A 17992-nucleotide genomic window follows, 5' to 3' on the forward strand; every position below is an offset into this window, starting at 1 on the left:
GTCACCATATGGATGGAGCATTTGGGGGACAGTGGCTCCCCCGGGAATCAGTTTGAAAGTTGATTTTTTTAGAAGCTGTCTTTTATAAGCCAATATAATACCTAACATTTTCAATGTCATCTTCATCGTTTGATCTGATGATTACTCACAAAAGTGCTGAAACCTTGATTTTGATATTATTCTTTAAAAACTTAGCCTTAAAATTAGCTGTAGTGTCCACTATGTAAATGAATCATATTAGAAACATTTCCTAAGAAAAGAAGAATGGGGAGAGCGTATATAGACCAGAATACCTGCTTCATTGAGGACTCAACTTCTCCCCATCCATCTTTCCTCCCCATGAAACAAATAAACCCGTATTTTATAACACAGTAATAGACAACAGTAAAACCATGAGCTTAGATTCCGAAGGAAGAAAGTTTATTTTTAGAATGACTGGTCAGGTCAGTAAGACACAAGGGGAGGGTGGGAGTCGTGCCTAACGTGAACTGTAAATGAAACAAGGTCCCGATCTGGCATGCTAGCAAGCTGCCCTGGGTACTGTAGTTTGTCTTTAAGAAACCCACTGTATCCATTCAGCCCGCCTGAGGAGGCCTTCATTTAACAGATCATTTTTCCTTGATGGATGTGGCAAGCGTAACAATGTTGTGGGCCTGCTTCAGTAATGGCATGTCGATCATACTTCCTCGGAAAGTAAAGGCTCCCTGGAAAACAGAATACAAACTTCCTGAAAGAATGCTTGAAAATTACAGGCTTCTCTTCTTGCGTACACTCTCGTACCACGAGAACATTTTAGATCCCACCTGAGGTATGCTGACTTTCCTGCCCAACTTTTGAGAAAAACCAGAGCAAATTGCAGGGGAAAGATTTCTTTTTATCCTCCTACAGAGGCAGGGAAGGGGGAAAAATCCTTCAGCATTTTAATGGAGAGGAAAAAACACATCAGACACAAAACATGGCAAATTGTTCGCTTCACTCTTTAAATATCAAACGGGAAACAACTGTGGAAGACAAATTTAAATACTTCCTTATTTCATTCTAAAATATCGTGTGGGACTTTGAAGCAGTAATATGCTCTGGTGAATGATTATTGTTTATAAAAAGTGCATTATCAGCTTAATAAATGCTTCCTTCTTGCCAGGCATAGTGAAGGTGTTAGTTACTCCAGGGCGACGAGAAAATGTGAAGTCGACTACAGTGAACAAAGAGATCATGCTGCTGGGCATACGAGTCAATGAGAAAGCGGTCACTCTTTGTCTGTTGACCGGACTGGGAGATATATCTGCCCCACAACCCCTGTGGACCCCCATCTTCCAGATTCTTTACTTCTTAAACCTTCTGCAAACACCCACTCGGTGTGGCATGTGACAGGAGCCCTGTTCCAGGTTGCGACACTGGGGCCTACAGTAGTGATCTTCCACAGTTACGTGACTGGGAAGGGTTAGAGTCGCAGGTAACACCAAGTCTACCAACTTCAAGCCTTCACTGGAACCAAAAGAAGGAAAATCCAACTGACGGAAGGTAGCATACCCAGACCCCATAGTATCACCTAAGTGTTTGTGTTCTTGTTGGCTTTGAGTTTTGTTCTTGTTTCTTTCTAACACAGGCTGCCCTTCAATTCAAGGCAATCCTCCTGCTTCAGTCTTTCAAGTGCTAGAATTACAGCTGTGAGTTACCATATCTGGTTTCATGTACTTTCTTCATTGGTGTTTTTGAGACAGGGTCTCATTATGTAGCTCTGGAACTTGCTATGTAGACAAGGTTGGCTTTGAACTCATAGAGTTCTGCCTGTCTCTGCCTCCTGAGTGCTGAGATTAAAGGTATGTGCTACTATGCTTGCTTTTTCAATAGGTTTTTAAAAATAATTTATCTTTGAAGTATGAGATGAGGCTTGGGCCCTTCTAGACAATGGCTCTACCTCTGGGCCACGCCAGTCCGTTCTAATCACGTCTGTCACTTTCTTTTCACTTGTTGTCAAGGATGTGCCCAAAGGGACAGCAGGAGCTCCTAGAGATCTGAGAGTGGGTGGAGCCATCCTAACCCTTGCCGGTTCATTTGTATATAGCACAGCCCATTTCCTATTTCATAAGCCAAAGCACAACCTGTCAATAATCAGCCTTGCCCTTGCTCCTGCACAGGGCTTCTGGGATGGGCATGCTGGGAGCTACTATGAGGGTTATGAGATAGGCACCAAGAGTGTGCTTGCAGGATGGAAGTAAACAACAGAACATGGCAGAGAATCGTAGGCGATAGCTTCAGATTTTATCTTTCAATAGAGAGAAATTAAAAAGTCTACATAACCAGATTTTTTTCCAGAAATGCCTGACCCTCTTAGCCTTAGAATGACGAATCTGACTTTTAGGCACACCTGTGTGACCTAAAATCCTGTATTTGGGTCACTTTTCTGATCCTTTCTCTTTTACCATTTATACCCTTCAATTGGCCTTTGGCCCATTCCATATAGCCTAGAGCTAATTTGGGTCATCTAGGACCACGATGAATTTTATGAATCTGGTTGGGGAGGTTCCCCAGGTTAGCATTCCATGGAGATCAGGGTGTGGGTCCCATGCTGTTTTACAAGGCAATAGTCTAGTTTTCCTATTGGAGTAAATGAGGATACACAAGGGCCTCTTCGTTACCGCCCACAGTGGATTATGGCCCCTGTAAAACAGTGCATCTGTCCTTCCAAGGTTTAACTAACAGGCTGGAGAGAGAAAGCTGGCGTAGCCACACATGAAACAAAACAAACAGACAAAAGAATGGTGAGCCCTGAATCAAAGGTGATGCCTTTGCATTTAGACCATGGCTCCTGAAACTGTATTGCCTTCCTCAAGCACACCAGAGATGAGAAATGCTTCCAGCTGCTTTTCAAGACCTGCAGAGAGAAAGAGCACTCCCCACCCCCACCCCACCCGTGTAGAGGCAGCTCTGGCTTGATTTCCTTTATTATAGTGGAAAACAAGATGTAGTATCCTTGTTTTCTTTCCTTTACCTCTGGAAATTGATGACTCCTGGTGTTCAGAACTGGAGGATCTGGCAAGAATATCCATATGCCTTCGTACTCAATTCATAATATGCCTGTTGTTGTTGTTAATGTATGGATTTATCTGGACAATGTAAACAGTCTGGCATCAGGACTTGTTTTAAAAAAAATTGACTAGTCACAAAGCTACTTGGATTTTCAGGGACAGTTTGAAGATGATGGAGGAATTTCTGTTTCACTAGCTGATGCTTTTTTGGAAAATTGGCATCCCATCTCAAAAAACACAAGGAACATCTATCAGCCTCAAGATTCAGGTTATAATTTTGTTTTAAGAGCCTTTAAAGAGCTAGAGATGGCTCAATGGTGAAGAGCATCGACTGTCCCTGCTGAGGACAGAGTTTGATTCTCAGCACCCACAATGGTTCACAATGTCTGTAACTAGTTCAAGGGAATCCAACAACTACTGGTCTCTGCAGGTACTGCATGCACACAATGCACACACATACATGGAGGCAAATACTCTTATATAAAAGTAAATAAATCTTTAAAAAATGCTTTTAGGAGGGCTGGAGATATGGCTCAGAGGTTAAGAGCACTGACTGTTCTTCCAGAGGTCCTGAGTTCAATTCCCAGCAACCACATGGTGGCTCACAACCATCTATAATGAGATCTGGTGCCCTCTTCTGACTTGCAGGAATACATGCAGGCAGAATACTATAAACATAATAAATAAATAAATCTTTAAAAAAAAATGCTTTTAAACAATACTGTGCTTGTGACCAAATAGTTGAAGAACCATGCTGACAAAATAATAACAGCTATAATTTTCTGAACAGTTACTAATCCTAGAAGCATTGCTGGAGTTGTGTATACTTTGTTTCATGAATACTGCCCACAACAGTTAGGAGTAGATGCTATCATTCATCCCGTGGGAAATCTGTTTTGGAGGCTGAGAAAGAGGCTCAGTTCTTGTTTCATAAGCAGAGGATCTGAGCGCAGTCTCCAAGACTCAGGGAAAAGGTCAGCACAGCTGCAGGGATCTGTAACCCCAGCGATGGAGAGGCAGAGACAGGAGGGTCCCTGGGGCAGACTGGCCAGCCAGTGTGGCTGAAACGGTTCACCGCTCCAGGATCAGCAAGAGATCCAGTCTCAAAAATTGAGGTAGACAGCAATAGAAGACACCTGCCAGTGACCTCTGCCCTTCATGGGCAGCAGCACAAACACAAAAAGCCTTTTTTTTGTTTGTTTCATTTTGGTAGAAAACATGCACTAGGAAAATGACCATCTGTACTCATTTTACAGACACAGTGCTGTGCAAGAGAGCTCCAGATCTATCTTGCAAAACTAAAACTGTACCCAACAAGCAACTCCCCTTTGCCCCCATCCCTGCTGCCCTGCTTCCCCCACACCACCATTCCAAATCTCTGTTCCCATGGCTTTTACCCATTCTCATCTTATAACAACCTGGTGCAAGTCCATCCTGTAGCTCATTAGGATAGAATGGGAACAAAATATGCTTGTTTCTAAAGGTTTATTTTGAATTACATATGTGTGTACATCTGTGTGTGGGTTTGTGTACAGGATTACAGTTGCCTGTGGAACTCAGAAGACAGTGTCGGAGCCCTTTGATTGTGAGCTGTCTGATGTGGGTGCTGGGAATCAGAACTCTTACATACTCTTAACCAGTGAGCCACCTCTCTAGCCTCAAAACATGTTTATCTGATTCAAATCCTGTGTGTTCTTAAAAGCTTTTGGATTAGCCGGGCATTGGTGGCACACGCCTTTAATCCCAGCACTCGGGAGGCAGAGCCAGGCGGATCTCTGTGAGTTCGAGGCCAGCCTGGGCTACCAAGTGAGCTCCAGGAAAGGCGCAAAGCTACACAGAGAAACCCTGTCTCGAAAAACCAAAAAAAAAAAAAAAAAAAAGCTTTTGGATTGAAAAATGTGCTAAGCATGTTCTGTGATTAGCTGAATCAGACTCTCACACAAATAACAGGTCTGACTGAGCTGTGTTATTTGTGTTGGAGGGGGTATGTTAAATTGCAGTTTCTAAGCTCGGCCCTACAGAGTTAGATGCAGAAAGCCTGGAGTTTCGCCAGGAATTGTGCCATGATTCCAATGCACACTTGAGTTTGTGACCTTGTGTTTTTGCTGAAGTAACCAAGTTCTAAGTCCAAGCTTACAAAGTGTAAGACCACTTGAGCCCTGTGACCTCTTACAACGTGTCCTCGAGGTGCTTAGTAACAGCTCTTCTTAGGCTAGTCATTAGTCACTGATCATCCATCCATTGTGGGTAGAGCAGCCTGTGCTGGGCCCCGGGGAGCTTCTTAGGACAGGATGGAGAAGACTCCACCCCTACCCTCTAAGAGCTCCCAGTCTCAGCAGCAGACAAGAAGAAACACAGCAGATGCCTCAGGACAGAATGAGTGGAGGCTGTGGGTCTGTGGCGACTTTTCCAGTCAGCGTCTTCCTCCCCAGTCGCACACCTCCACAGATCCGAGGCTGTGCACTCCGCATACATCACACACCCCACAGCAGCTGCCGAGGGCTCCAGCTCTGCAGGCGTTCATTCCACGGCGACCAACTGTGTCCTGGTCATTGTAGATGCCTGGCCAGTGGCTTGGCACTTACTGCTTGTAGGTCTGTGATTTAGGTTCCAGAAGTGGGGGCCAACATCATGGTAGAGTTAAAGTCGTTCCTGGTGATGAAAGGCACTAAAGAAGAGGCTCTGGGTTTCATCCCCAGCACCACAAACCAACGACGGTTCAGAGTGGCCCTGGTGTTACATGAACCTCCTCCTTCCCGGAAGCTTTTCAGGAGAAGGCAGACGACTGTTTTCTGGGGAAGTGGTGAGATGGGAGGAGAAGTCGCATCTATGGGAAATGGTCAGTTTCTGGCGGTTTTTCTTTTCTAGAGCACTAACAGACCAGTTTGCTAGGTGCTGACCCCACTACTAACCCTCCCCATTCTTCTACACCAGGGTGGAAGCCTCAGGCACTGGAGGCAAGTCCTCTGACACTGAGCTACAAACCCAGCTCAAACGAATGCTATCCTCCCAGTTCACTTTGCTCTCAGATACGCCATTGGACATTCCCTGGCACATGCAGGTGGGGGTGTTGCTGTGACTCTCCTTAGCATCTGCTTCTTAAGGTGACACCTACTCCAGCATGGTGCCGGGCCCTTTGCCGAGACAGTTGCTTCCAGGGAATTCCTAACATTTTTCTTTAAAAATATTTTTTTATGTGTGTGTGTTTATGTGTGTGTGTTTGTGTTTGTGTGTGTGTGTGTGTGTGTGTGCACGCTCATGGTGGTCAGAGGGTGACTCTTGGGAGTCAGACCTCTCTATCCTGTGGGACAAAAATCAGGCTATCAGCCTTGGGAGCGGGGTCCTTGACCCAGGGGGTCCATGTTGCTGGCCCATATTTTTGTCAGTGTTGGCTATGCCTGGGTCTGATCAGGTCAACCTTGGGAGTCTTCCTAATGCATTCTCCACCTAAGTTTTTGAAATAGGGTCTTCATTCAACCTGGAGCCTGCTGATTCAGCTAGAATGACTGGTTAGCAAGCCCCAGGGACCCCTATCTCCTCAGATCCAAGATTATAGGGTTACCACGATACCCAGCTTTCACTAAGTGGATGCTGGGGATCTAAACTTGGGACTTCACGCTTACACAGCAGTAGCTTTACTGATTCAACCACCTACTCACCACCCACTCCTTTCTTTCCTGTCCCCCAGTCTGCTCCACTGGCAGAATTCTTGGACAATTTGGTTGCGATGTACATTTTACATGGGGAGTTTGGGTGCTGTGGCTGTTTGGCTGGCAGAGATCTAAGAGAGCTGCGGGGTGGTGGGTGTTCCCCATCACAGTCGCACCACTACCTGTGAGATGGGCTTGTTCACCTGCTTAGGCCCTTCCTTGACTTCCTTGGGACTCACTGAACCAAGCATTACTTCCCTAGTTGGACTCTAAGACCTGACCCCAATGCCCCTGCTCTGCCACATGCTCTTCTCTTCCAAGACCCTTTTCTTGTACCTAAAGAACTCCTCCCGATGCTTCAACACCTTTAAAGAAGCTGTCCCAGCGGAGGTCTTGAGCCTCCTTGGTCATCCCCTGATCTTTTCTACAGAGCTGCTGTGATGGATCTTGTCTGCTCTCTTTCGTCATTACTGGTTTCTGGCTGTCTTTTTCACTATGTTGGGAGGCCCTTAAGGTTGTGGCCAGTTATCCAGTACCCAGGACCTCCCACACCATGCGTCTAGAAGATGCTCCCTAAAGGCTGACCTGACGAAGATGACAGGCACTAAAGAAGACTGGAGGTCAGGGTTCAAGGGTAGACACTGATCTAGCATGTGACGGTCATCACTCTGGAGAATGGGGGAGGAGGGAGGGAGGGAGGGAAGAGAAAAAAGGAGGGAGAGGGAGAGAGAAGCCAGATGGGGAGGGACAACAGGGGTTTAATGGAGTTCTATTGGTTGTGGCTGGGCCTTTGCTTTTTTCTTTATTTTGGACGACAGGGAAGGCCTACAGTTGTTTGAACAAAATTTTGTTACTGTACATGATTGCTGGGTCCATAGGTACTCTAACACATGCAGTAAGGGTCCATACCAATTGGTCTCAAGGACCTGGAATCCTGCCTCCCACCCTGTCAAACTGTGTGGAACCCTGGTTCACTTCTGGTCCTTTACTATTCAGTGTATTTAGAGCCTATGGCATGCTTGTTATAGTTAGATGGGGGATTTGCTACAGCAGGGAATACAACAGATGTGTCCTTGACCTCATGAAGCCTTCACCTAATGCAGGAAAAGGCATTAAATGATCATCTATAGGAACGATAAAATACAAACAGTATGTCCAGCCAATAGAAAAGCAGGTATGATGTGGAAGCACATTCAGCAGGGAACTTGGTAAAAATCTGGTGGTTCTTTGGCAAGTACACTCAAGTAGAGACATGAAGAATGAGTAATAATTAAGAGGAGAAGGCAGGCAGGAAAAGAGTAACCAGGGCACAGGGCAGTCAGTTCCCCAGTGGAACCCAGAGCTGGGTTATGATGGGACAATAGAAGATGGAGTTAGACACTATCCACAAGTGTCTTTTTGTATCCTTGATCATTCCCGGGTCTGGTAACATTTACTGGCTAGCTGACCAAAATCCAAGTCTCCAGCAGAACATAAAGGCTCACCTCAAAACTGTAATGTGAAGTTAACCAGTGTCAATGACTTAACCATTCAAGGGAAATCAAGTATGTCACATCTGTGGTACTTAAGGGTCAAGGAAATCAGAGAGAAGGTGCCATTAAAATGGGGGCAGTCCAAGCAGGAGAGAGCTTGGAGAAACAGGTGGGGTTTTTTTTTAATTTTTGTTTGTTTCTGTTTTGAGGCAGGGTTTCTCTGTGTAGCCCTGGCTGTGCTGGAACTCACTCTGTAGACCAGGCTGGCCTAGAACTCAGAAATCTACCTGCCTCTTCCTCTGCCTCTGTGATGAGACTAAAGGGGTGCACCACCAACCCTGGCTTGTTAAGGTCGAGTTTAGAAGGTCAGGTTGTCAGCTGGATGTGTGGAGGGATTTGGGACGTGGTAGGATACATACACAGAAGCAGGAGTGGGGTCAGAGTCCTCTGCTGTGCAGGACTCTCGTGTCTCTGGTCACTAGAGACTCCTGAGGTAAGGCCAATGAACGGTCCCAGGGATCACAGATCTGTGGAGCAGTCCTGTAATGTCAGTCCTTTGAATAGTAGAATACAAGGCCTTCCTGTTGATCTGCCTATGGCTGAAGTCTTCTTTAGGGTCTGAGGAAATGGGCTAAATGTCTAAATTAAAGTGGTCAGGGAGAGAGGTCATGATTTTTTGTCTTTTTTTTTTTTTTTTTTTTTGAGACAGGGTTTCTCTGTGTAGCCCTGGCTGTCCTGGATCTCGCTCTGTAGACCAGGCTGGCCTTGAACTCACAGAGATCTGCCTGCCTCTGCCTCCTAAGTACTGGAATTAAAGTCGTGTGCCACCAGACCAGGTTGAATGCACTTTTATACTTTCACAATCTATTTTCTGTATTTGAGACAAAGTCTTGCTATTACACCAGGCTGGCCTCAGACTCAAGGCAAACCTCTGTTTCAACTTCCTCAGTGCTGCTTTCGAAGTAATTTCTCATTTGTAGTGTGATAAAGGCATCAAGTTTTTATTTTAATTTTAAATTTACTTATTACTGCAAGTGCATGCATGCATGTGCGTACATGCGTGTGTGTGTGTGTGTGTGTGTGTGTGTGTGTGTGTGCGCGCACGCGCATGTGTGTACACATAGAGAGCTCGCATGGAGGTCAGAGACAACTTTCTGTAGCTGCTTCCTTCCACCACAGGTTCTGGGTGCCACTCAAGCCACAGGCTTCTATAGCAAGTATGTTTTTCTGCTGACCCTCATTTCAGCTTTAGAGATGCAAAACAAAACCTGGGATTAAGAAACGTATGAAAACAAGAAAAGAATAGAGCTAGAATCCAAGGCTTTCTCCAAATCCCAAACTCTTACCCCTGGTCTGTGAACCCTAAAATATGCCTGAGAAGTGTAGCACCTACCTGAAGTGATCAGGAAAAGCTGAAAATTTAATATACATTTATTTTACATACTATATATTTAAATTTTTAATCTTAAAGAATAGTTTATCTGTACCGTCATTTCAGAGATATTATTACTTAAGATGAAGCTGAAAATAATACAAATGAATGGCAGGCAGAAGCTATGTCAAAATGCTATTTCAACCACTGAATTGGGAAAAGCTAACGGTGCTCTGCTTGCATTGTGAGCTTTTCACTCAGAGATCTTTACTGTAAGTACTGCAGCAGAAAAACAAGCTGCAACTACATAATATGTGAGTGGCATTTTAAGTCTATAACAGAACTGTAACAATTTACCAAAAGGAGTAAAAAAGGAGGGGGCGGTCATTTGATGCTTATGTACCCCTTTGTTTTATGATGTATATTTTAAAAATTATTATGTAGCCACGTAGGGGTGACATGCACCTTTAATCCCAGCACTTGGGAGGCAGAGGCTGGTAGATCTCTGAGCTGGAGGACAGCTTGGTCTACAAAGTGAGTTCCAGGACAGCCAAGGCTACACAGAGAAACACTGTACAGAAAAAACAAGAAACAAAAAATAAATAAATACATAAATGAAAATCATCATGAAAATACTAAAAGGGTATTTACTGGAGGCTTGGGAAATAAGAGAACATGTTAAAAAAATAAATAAAGTATTTATTTATTATTTTTATTTTATGTGCATTGGTGTTTTGCCTGCATGTCTCCAGCACCCAGCTTTTTTTTTTTTTTTTTTTTTTTTAATTTAAACACTTCAGGTTGTAATGATAATTTGCTGGATATTTTAATAGTATTTCTAATGTTAATACAGCAACTATTTATTCCTATTGCCAGGCAATTTTCAGAAGCTAGCTAAGTATCTCAAGGTGAAACTGGGGAAAGCCCAGCTGAAGGGACCCGGCCCAGCACTTTGCACCACAAAGCACGCTGTGCTAATCTGCTCCTCACGCCGCGGCTGGAATTTAGAGAGGTGACATTCCCCCAGCCTTTGATAGGCAAGCCATTTAAATGGTCATAGAGTGTACCAGATCTGAGGGGGTGGCTGTTCACCTGACTGGGAATGCGGGAGAACATGGGTGGTGACAACCTGCTGAGCACCTTGGGAAGCCAAACTCAGAGAGGTTGAAAGAGTCCAGATCCCACAGTTTTCCAAGTTAGAGCCAGGAGAAGCCCTCCTAGCCTCTCCCTTCCTTCCCTACACCTTCTCTATAGCTCCGCAGTTTTCAAAACTCACAGCACAGAGCCACTGATGTGGAACAGAACACAGGCTTGTGTGTGGTCTCTAGGCAGCTCTAGTCAGGCCTGGCCTGAGAGGGTATTGGGCATGTGCACCACAGAGTCCCTCTAGGGGCTATCCCCCAAACAGAGAGGACATGATTCATGGTGGACACACTGTGGTAGTAATCCTCAGCCTGCTGCTGTCACTCACAGGGAAAAGGTCTTCTGATTTCTTTGGTTCCCCTTTAAGGCCACTTGTTGTGGAGGTCTGGGCCACATCTGCACTTGAATGCACAGGTGCCTCATCTTGATGCACCATCCCCCACAGATGCTGTGCCATGCCAGACTCCGTTCTGCAGCTCTAAACCTTGCCAACAATACGTGTGTAAAGATTAAAGAAAGCATACAACGGCCGTCCAGGCTGTCAGTGGGAACAGTCAGCAGTGTCACCACTGCCTCCGAGTCACCTCTGTGGTGACAGGCCTACCTCCCCCAAAATACAGGACCTCTACTCTGGTTGCTCTTGCACCATCAGGGTCACGGTTACCATGACTATGGCCATCACATAACTACCTGTGTTGTTACTGACAGTGTTAGCCAAAGATTCTTTTTTTTTTTTTTTTTTTTGGTTTTGTTTTACAGACAGGGTTTCTCTGTTTTTGCGCCTTTCCTGGATCTCACTCTGTAGCCCAGGCTGGCCTCGAACTCACATCGATCCACCTGGCTCTGCCTCCCAAGTGCTGGGATTAAAGGCGTGCGCCACCACCGCCCGGCGCCAAAGATTCTTTTGCAAAAACATTTTCCAGGTTTATCTGGAGGGGCGTGGGAGTGACACAGTGCACATGGGGGTCAGAGCACAGTTCTTAGAAGTCAGTTCTCTCCCTTCAACTGCGTGTGTCCCGGGAACTGGAGGCAAGTGCCTCTACCCACTGAGCAGTCTGTCTCCTTGGTCTAGTCAAAGGTACTTAACTATATTTGTCGTCAAAAGCTCCCATAAGGAGCAGAAAACATGTGATGTGCAACTGGGCTGGGTTTCCGAATGGCTTTAGTGGTTTGAGAGACACCCGCTTTGGTAATAAGGGTAGACAAAGATGCACGTTGGACTCTCTCCCCTCTAAACCCCACAGGTTTTAAACAGCTGTCTCTTTAAGAAACTAGATTCTCAGGGGTTAAGAGCACTGGCTGCTCTTCCAGAGGTCCTGGGTTCAATTACTGGCACCTACATGGCAGCTCACAACTGTCTATAACTGTAGTACCTGGGATCCAATGCACACAACTGTCTATAACTGTAGTACCTGGGATCCAATGCACACAACTGTCTATAACTGTAGTACCTGGGATCCAATGCACACAACTGTCTATAACTGTAGTACCATGGGATCCAATGCACACAATTGTCTATAACTGTAATACCTGGGATCCAATGCACACAACTGTCTATAACTGTAGTACCATGGGATCCAATGCACTCTTCTGGTATACAGACACATAGACGCAGACAGATCATCCATACACATAAAATAAATAAATAAATCTTTAAAAAAAGAAAGAAAGAAAAGAAACTAGATTCAGATGTGCTAGATATTTGACAGAGCATCAGCTGGAAGACAAATAGATTTACAAGAATTTAGAAAGGTAGAGAAAATGCTCACCAAATGGCCAGAATCAGAATAATGACAAATGGCCAAAATGGAGTAAATTCCAAGAATATGGAAGGGGAATGGACAGAGGATGAGTGATGGGACAGCGCTCACTTTTAGTTTTGTAATGAACAATCATAAAATTACCCAGTTCTCACTCTATGCAGAAAATGAAGAAAATCTACATGTCATCCTTGGCAAGATCAACTCCAGACTTCACTAAAAGGTTTAGGAAGTCAGAGAAGTAACAATTCTGGAAAGTGGCTTTGGAAGGCGCGTGGCTGGAAAGGTTGAAGCAAATAAGCAGGAAAGCTGAGGTGAACATGATCCTAGGCTCTTGGGGCACCTGAAAAACTCCTGTAATCCCAGTACTCTGGAGGTGGAGGCAGAAGGACAGAATTCAGAGCCATCCTCAGCTAATTATTGAGTAACCAGCCAATCAACCAAACAATACTTCATGTCAAACATAAGCCATAATTGCTGATGGAAATCCCAGACAGTAAATGCCACATTACCCCAATGTATAGCTAAGATCAGTAATGCTAAGCTCCTAGGCTTATTCTCTTTAAGAAATCAGATGTAAATGGGCTAACATGAACTAAAAAGTAATTTATTATTGGAACACTAACACTTTTTTTTTTTAAGTACAACAGATGGGGAGATAGTCTTTTAATTTTTCTAGAGGACTGCAAGAAGTCAATATCGTGGACTGTTAACAGCAGGGCAGGGCAGCACACACCAGTCACCAGGATCATTTTAGTCTGAAGCCATTCTGCTCTTCATAGTGAGTTCTAGGTCATACAGGAATATACAGAAAAGCCCTGTCTCAAAGAAAAACAAAGCCCCAGCAATTTATTTTCAGCACAGTTAAAAATTTGTAAGATGCTGGTTCAATAATGTTTTCTAAGTGTGTTTTAAGTACCCATTTCTGTCTAGCATGCTACAGGGAGACATGGTGGCAGCGGACAGAATTGTTTGTTCTCTAGGATGGTAGTGAGACAGTTCCATGCTTTTTTCTATCAAGTCCTACTAAAGTGGAAAAAATAGAGAATTCTAGAAATGTGTGACTTATATTTTTAATAAGTGAAATGTCATTTTCTGGATTTTAATGTAAACTAGAATGTCAAAATTCCACCATAAAACACCGAAAACCAGGGCTGGAGAGATGCTACGTCAGCTAAGACCTCTTAAGTGCTCTTGCTGAGGACCTCCAGCATCCACACCAGGCAGCTCGCAAGTACCTGTAACTTCAGCTCCAGGGTGCCGGACACCTCTAACCTCTGCAGGCACCACCCCCCACCCCCATACACATACACAAACACATAATGAAAAATAAGCTTAAAAGCACCAACTGTTTAAAGGATTTCTCAGACTTCTGTAGTCAGTTAAGCAGAGGAGACGACGGGGGTTGGGTGCAGATAGGGGACATGAAATAAGATGGGAAACAAAGGAGGAAGCCAGGGAAAGGCAATCACCGCGGCGCACAAACATGTCTACAGACAGAGCCGAAGAGGGGGAAGGCACAAACCGGCCCTTTCCTGGCCCTGTGTACCCTTGCCGGGAGTCACCATTTGAGTGACGAAACTCAGCTTTGGGCCACATGAAGCTTCTCCAGCCTTACTGGGACCCTTTCAGATCTACCTTGGGCGTATAGAGCGGGTTTAGAGTGAACTGAGCCAACCAAAAGCCCTTCCGGGGCAGGGTGGATGGACAAGGTCGGGACAGGACTGGGAAGAAAGGGGCGGATCCATTGGGATTTGGTAGCAGGGAGGGTCGGGCGAACCCCTGGAGTCCCTTCCTTCCTTCCTTCCTTGTTGATTCTTGCTCAAGGTCAGAAGAGCAGGGTCTGTGAATAAATCTGAACTACCCCTATTCACAGTTTGTTTATAATGGGAATCCTTTCAAGATTCTATCTGGGGTCTGAGGAGAAGGCTCAGCAGGTGAGGTCTTTTTGCACAAGTATGAGGAGGAACTGATTCCAGATCCCTAGCATCCATGTAAAAATTGGGTGCTGTGGGCTCTGGTATCCCTAATGCTGGGGAGACGGAGCTGGGAGGACAGGGGAGCTGGCCAGCTACTCTAGCAAAATGGCAAGCTCCAGGCTTAGTGAGAGAATACCTCTCAAAAAATAAGAGAATGAGAAAGGATGATGCTTGATACTGACCTCTGGCCTCTACATGTGCACACACTAGTGTGCACACCAGCACAATACTCACACACACAGGCACATATCACATACACACACACACAGAGAGTCTGTTCTTTGTGTCAGTATTCACTGCTACCCAGCAGAAACCATGTTTGTACTATTGTATTTAAGAATGGTGGTCACAGTTTTATAACCACTTGGATGTGAGTGGTTTCCAAACATTATTTTGGGTTTTAAGTCTGACTATAAGATATTTAAAAAAGCTTTCAGATGTAGGGGAAATAGAAATACAGAGTAAAGCTATCTTGATTATACTTCAAGAATTGGCTTTACTGAATCATATTAAAGGTGAAGCCAATAATTTAAAGTTACCACACAACCTACAAAAAATGAAAATGAAAACTAAAACAAACAAAACAAAAATCCTCTTATCCCTTAATGCCGGACTGGCCATTTGCCTCTAAAAAACAAGACTAGTTCAGAGCAGCATGGGAATTCCACTACTATGCTTTAAATGCAGTTTTCTTTTTTTAATTGTTATTTAGTGTGTATCAAATTTGTCATAAAGTCATCATTGGCACACTCAGATTCCCTAAGGGCTGGACTTTTTGAAGCAGATATTATATAGCATATAGCTCTGAAAACTCTAAATGAACAGGCACACAAAGGGAAAAAGCAGTTGCCAGGAATCGCAGAAGTACGTTGCTGCCCCATCTTTCATTTTCACGCGGATTCACTGGGTACAGGTCGGATTGTTGTTCAGAAATAGATGGGAAAGGCTGTGGGTGGTGGGATGGGTGGCTGGGCGGGAATGGGGACACACTGTTCTCTATTAGTGGTTCAATTCTTTCAGATGACAAAGACAACAAGCACATCTTTAGATGGTTTATTTGATCTGTGTGGAAGCGTGGCGGTGGGGCTTTCTGGCACTTGGACAAGTAGGAACAATATTTTTGGCTGGAGAGATTTCTCCCGAGTTCTCTCAGGGAGCCTTCGAGAGAGCCATCTGGATCGAACAGTATTTCTTTTGTAAAGCCCGCATTTAGAAGCATAAAGGGAAGGTGTGGAGCTCGATACCTATGAAAATCACTTGCTTTCCGTAGCTGACGGGGATGATTTGGTACAGCTGGCAGTTTTGAGATAAAAGGAACCAACGTCTCCTTTCTGCTTTAATAAGAGATTTCTTGTAATTGATATCCCCACATAGGAAGTGTTTATGAATGCCCGCTCATTAGTCTGAACCACTGCTCCTTCATGAGTGAAACAGGAATGTTCCAGTTATGTGTGATATTTACAGTCCTTATGTCACTACTGACCTTGCCTTTGACCTTTATAATTGTTAATGGGACCCAGATCTTGAATGAAAGTTCCTCCTCCCTCGGTACTTAGTCAGCTTGTGATGCTGTAATGAATGAAAACTGCTAAAGATGTTCAAACAAAATCCTTCCAAACTGACATGATGCACTCAGGGCAATGATGAGATTAAAGAGGGATTGCCTGGAAAACTGAATCAAATTCAGGTTTGCGCCAGATTCTGCAAGACTGTGTCTATTTTAACAAAGGACCTCAAAACTCATCATAAATACTAGGCATATATTTGCTGGTCCTTCACAGTTTTCCACACTAGAGAGAATTGGTGACTCCTGTGTTAAGATTTCCTTTGATTGTACTTGCTCCAGCAGTACATACACTACAATGGCAAAGATATAGAGATTAGCATTGCCCTTGCACAAGGATGACATGCAGTCCATATTTTTACAAGTTGAAAAAAAAAGAATTCCTTTGATGAGTGATCATATGAAAAGCTGTTTCCCTGAGCTGCCATTTTTGTCTAATAAGCAATGAATCAGAAGAAAGATTTAGCAGCAACATCATAATACAGATGTGAGAAATATTCAGGGTCAAATATGCTTTTATATATTGTATTAATATATATGTCATAGGTACTTAATTCTGTGTAATTAACAGTTTCTGTTAATCCCAACAATAAGTATTGACTTGAGAAGTTTCCACTGTAATTATCCAGTTTTCACATTATGTAAAATTCTTAGTGGATTAAAAAAATAAACAAGAAAGCCATGTTTATTCATTAAGCCAACACTAAATCCAGTTCTGAATAGAGAATTTTCAAATATTCTAAAAATCACCACTATGAAAAAAGAGATTGATTTTATATATATGATAAAAATGATTGATTTTATGTATATATATAAGTGAATAATTTTAAAGAAAAATTTTTATACATTTGAAGCAAACCGTGTGAAAATGATTTATCTCAACTTAAATATTTTATGGACTAATTTGAAGCTAGAAGAACTAATGATGTGCACGTTGTCTCTCAGAATACATTTTTCTGAAAGGAAGGAAGGAAGGAAGGAGGAATCCGTGTGGTTAATAATGTGCGTAAACACGTTGCAACTGATGTCAGTTGAATTACAAATATTTTACTTCCTGGGAATTAAAATAGGAGTAGAGCTCATGCTGAATAAGCTTTTTCTAACAGATTTTAATAAGAGAAACCAAACTAAGGTTCCAAATTTCAGCCTATTGCTTCCGCTCGTATTATTAACAGGAGGGCTCTGTCAGGTAAAACTGCTTCACTAACAGACTAGGCGGGCTAAGCATCATTATCTTTCTAAGATAAATTGTTTTCCCCATGTTCTCATACTAAGTGCATTAGACTTAATTTCCATGGAACTTCTAACAGAAAAGAACCCTGAGTGGTCAAAGTCTGAGCCCCAACAACTCACCTGCCCAGGACATAGCCTTCCCGTGATTGCTGCCATTTAGAGACAGGAAGACAAAGTAGGGCTTTCACTATTACTGTTTATCACATTAGAAAACATAAATGGCCCTGTATTAACTGCCAACTTCAGCCACGCTTCGGTCTCCAAGCAGAAAGGACGTAATTGAAGATGGGGGTAAGAGAAAAGGCAAGACTACATCACATTGCCTTCTTGGACCGTTTCTACTTAAAGGAATTAATTAAATGAAATTTTCATCAGAGGAGAGGGACGAGGCCTCAGGGAAATTCATGAACACCTCACCAGGATGCAAGCCATTTCCCATCCTTGGGAGTCATCTGTGCTTTGGACAAAATATCCGGGGGTTCATATTTTTCATAAATGGCACACATTTGAACTAAAACAGATTAGATGTTTGTTGGAGGTGATACTTCCTACAACTGAGCACTTATTTATATAAGATCTCTGCCAAAAGAACCCACGCTATTTAAACCGCAAGAACCCGTCAAGATCCAGAGGCACCTACCTGCAGTCGCCGTGTCTGAGGCCAGCCAGTTTACAGGCACAGTGAAAAAATCAGCTAACTGGATAAAATAACCATATGTCCCTACTGGAGGCTCCATTACTGGAGTCATTTAAACCTCGCTGGACAAAAAGCACCAGGGCCATTTGCTGT

At 43.7% G+C, this 17992-nt stretch overlaps 1 protein-coding gene and 1 pseudogene across 4 annotated transcripts in view; one reads left to right on the forward strand and one right to left on the reverse strand.

Moving 5' to 3' along the window:
- Nucleotides 1-398: 398 nt before the first annotated feature.
- Clybl (citramalyl-CoA lyase) overlaps nucleotides 399-17992 on the reverse strand; it is a 239019-nt gene continuing 221425 nt past the window's right edge. The window contains exons 8-9 of one of the 4 annotated variants that reach the window (XR_003734428.2): nucleotides 2993-3107; nucleotides 618-704 (exon numbers count right to left, since the gene is read on the reverse strand). Coding sequence is in view for 3 of the 4 variants with exons in the window: in XM_028868269.2 (XP_028724102.1) it covers nucleotides 601-723 (123 nt within the window). In the remaining variant the exon portion in view is untranslated. Of the gene's footprint in view, nucleotides 724-2992; nucleotides 3108-8496; nucleotides 8679-17992 lie in introns of those variants that run through there. The other 3 variants (XM_028868269.2, XM_028868270.1, XM_028868271.2) reach the window with 3 other exon arrangements.
- Nucleotides 16239-16329, forward strand: LOC114692517 (annotated as a pseudogene).

This window comes from Peromyscus leucopus, chromosome 9 (genome assembly GCF_004664715.2).
Source record: "Peromyscus leucopus breed LL Stock chromosome 9, UCI_PerLeu_2.1, whole genome shotgun sequence".
In the NCBI taxonomy this organism is placed as follows: domain Eukaryota; kingdom Metazoa; phylum Chordata; class Mammalia; order Rodentia; family Cricetidae; genus Peromyscus; species Peromyscus leucopus.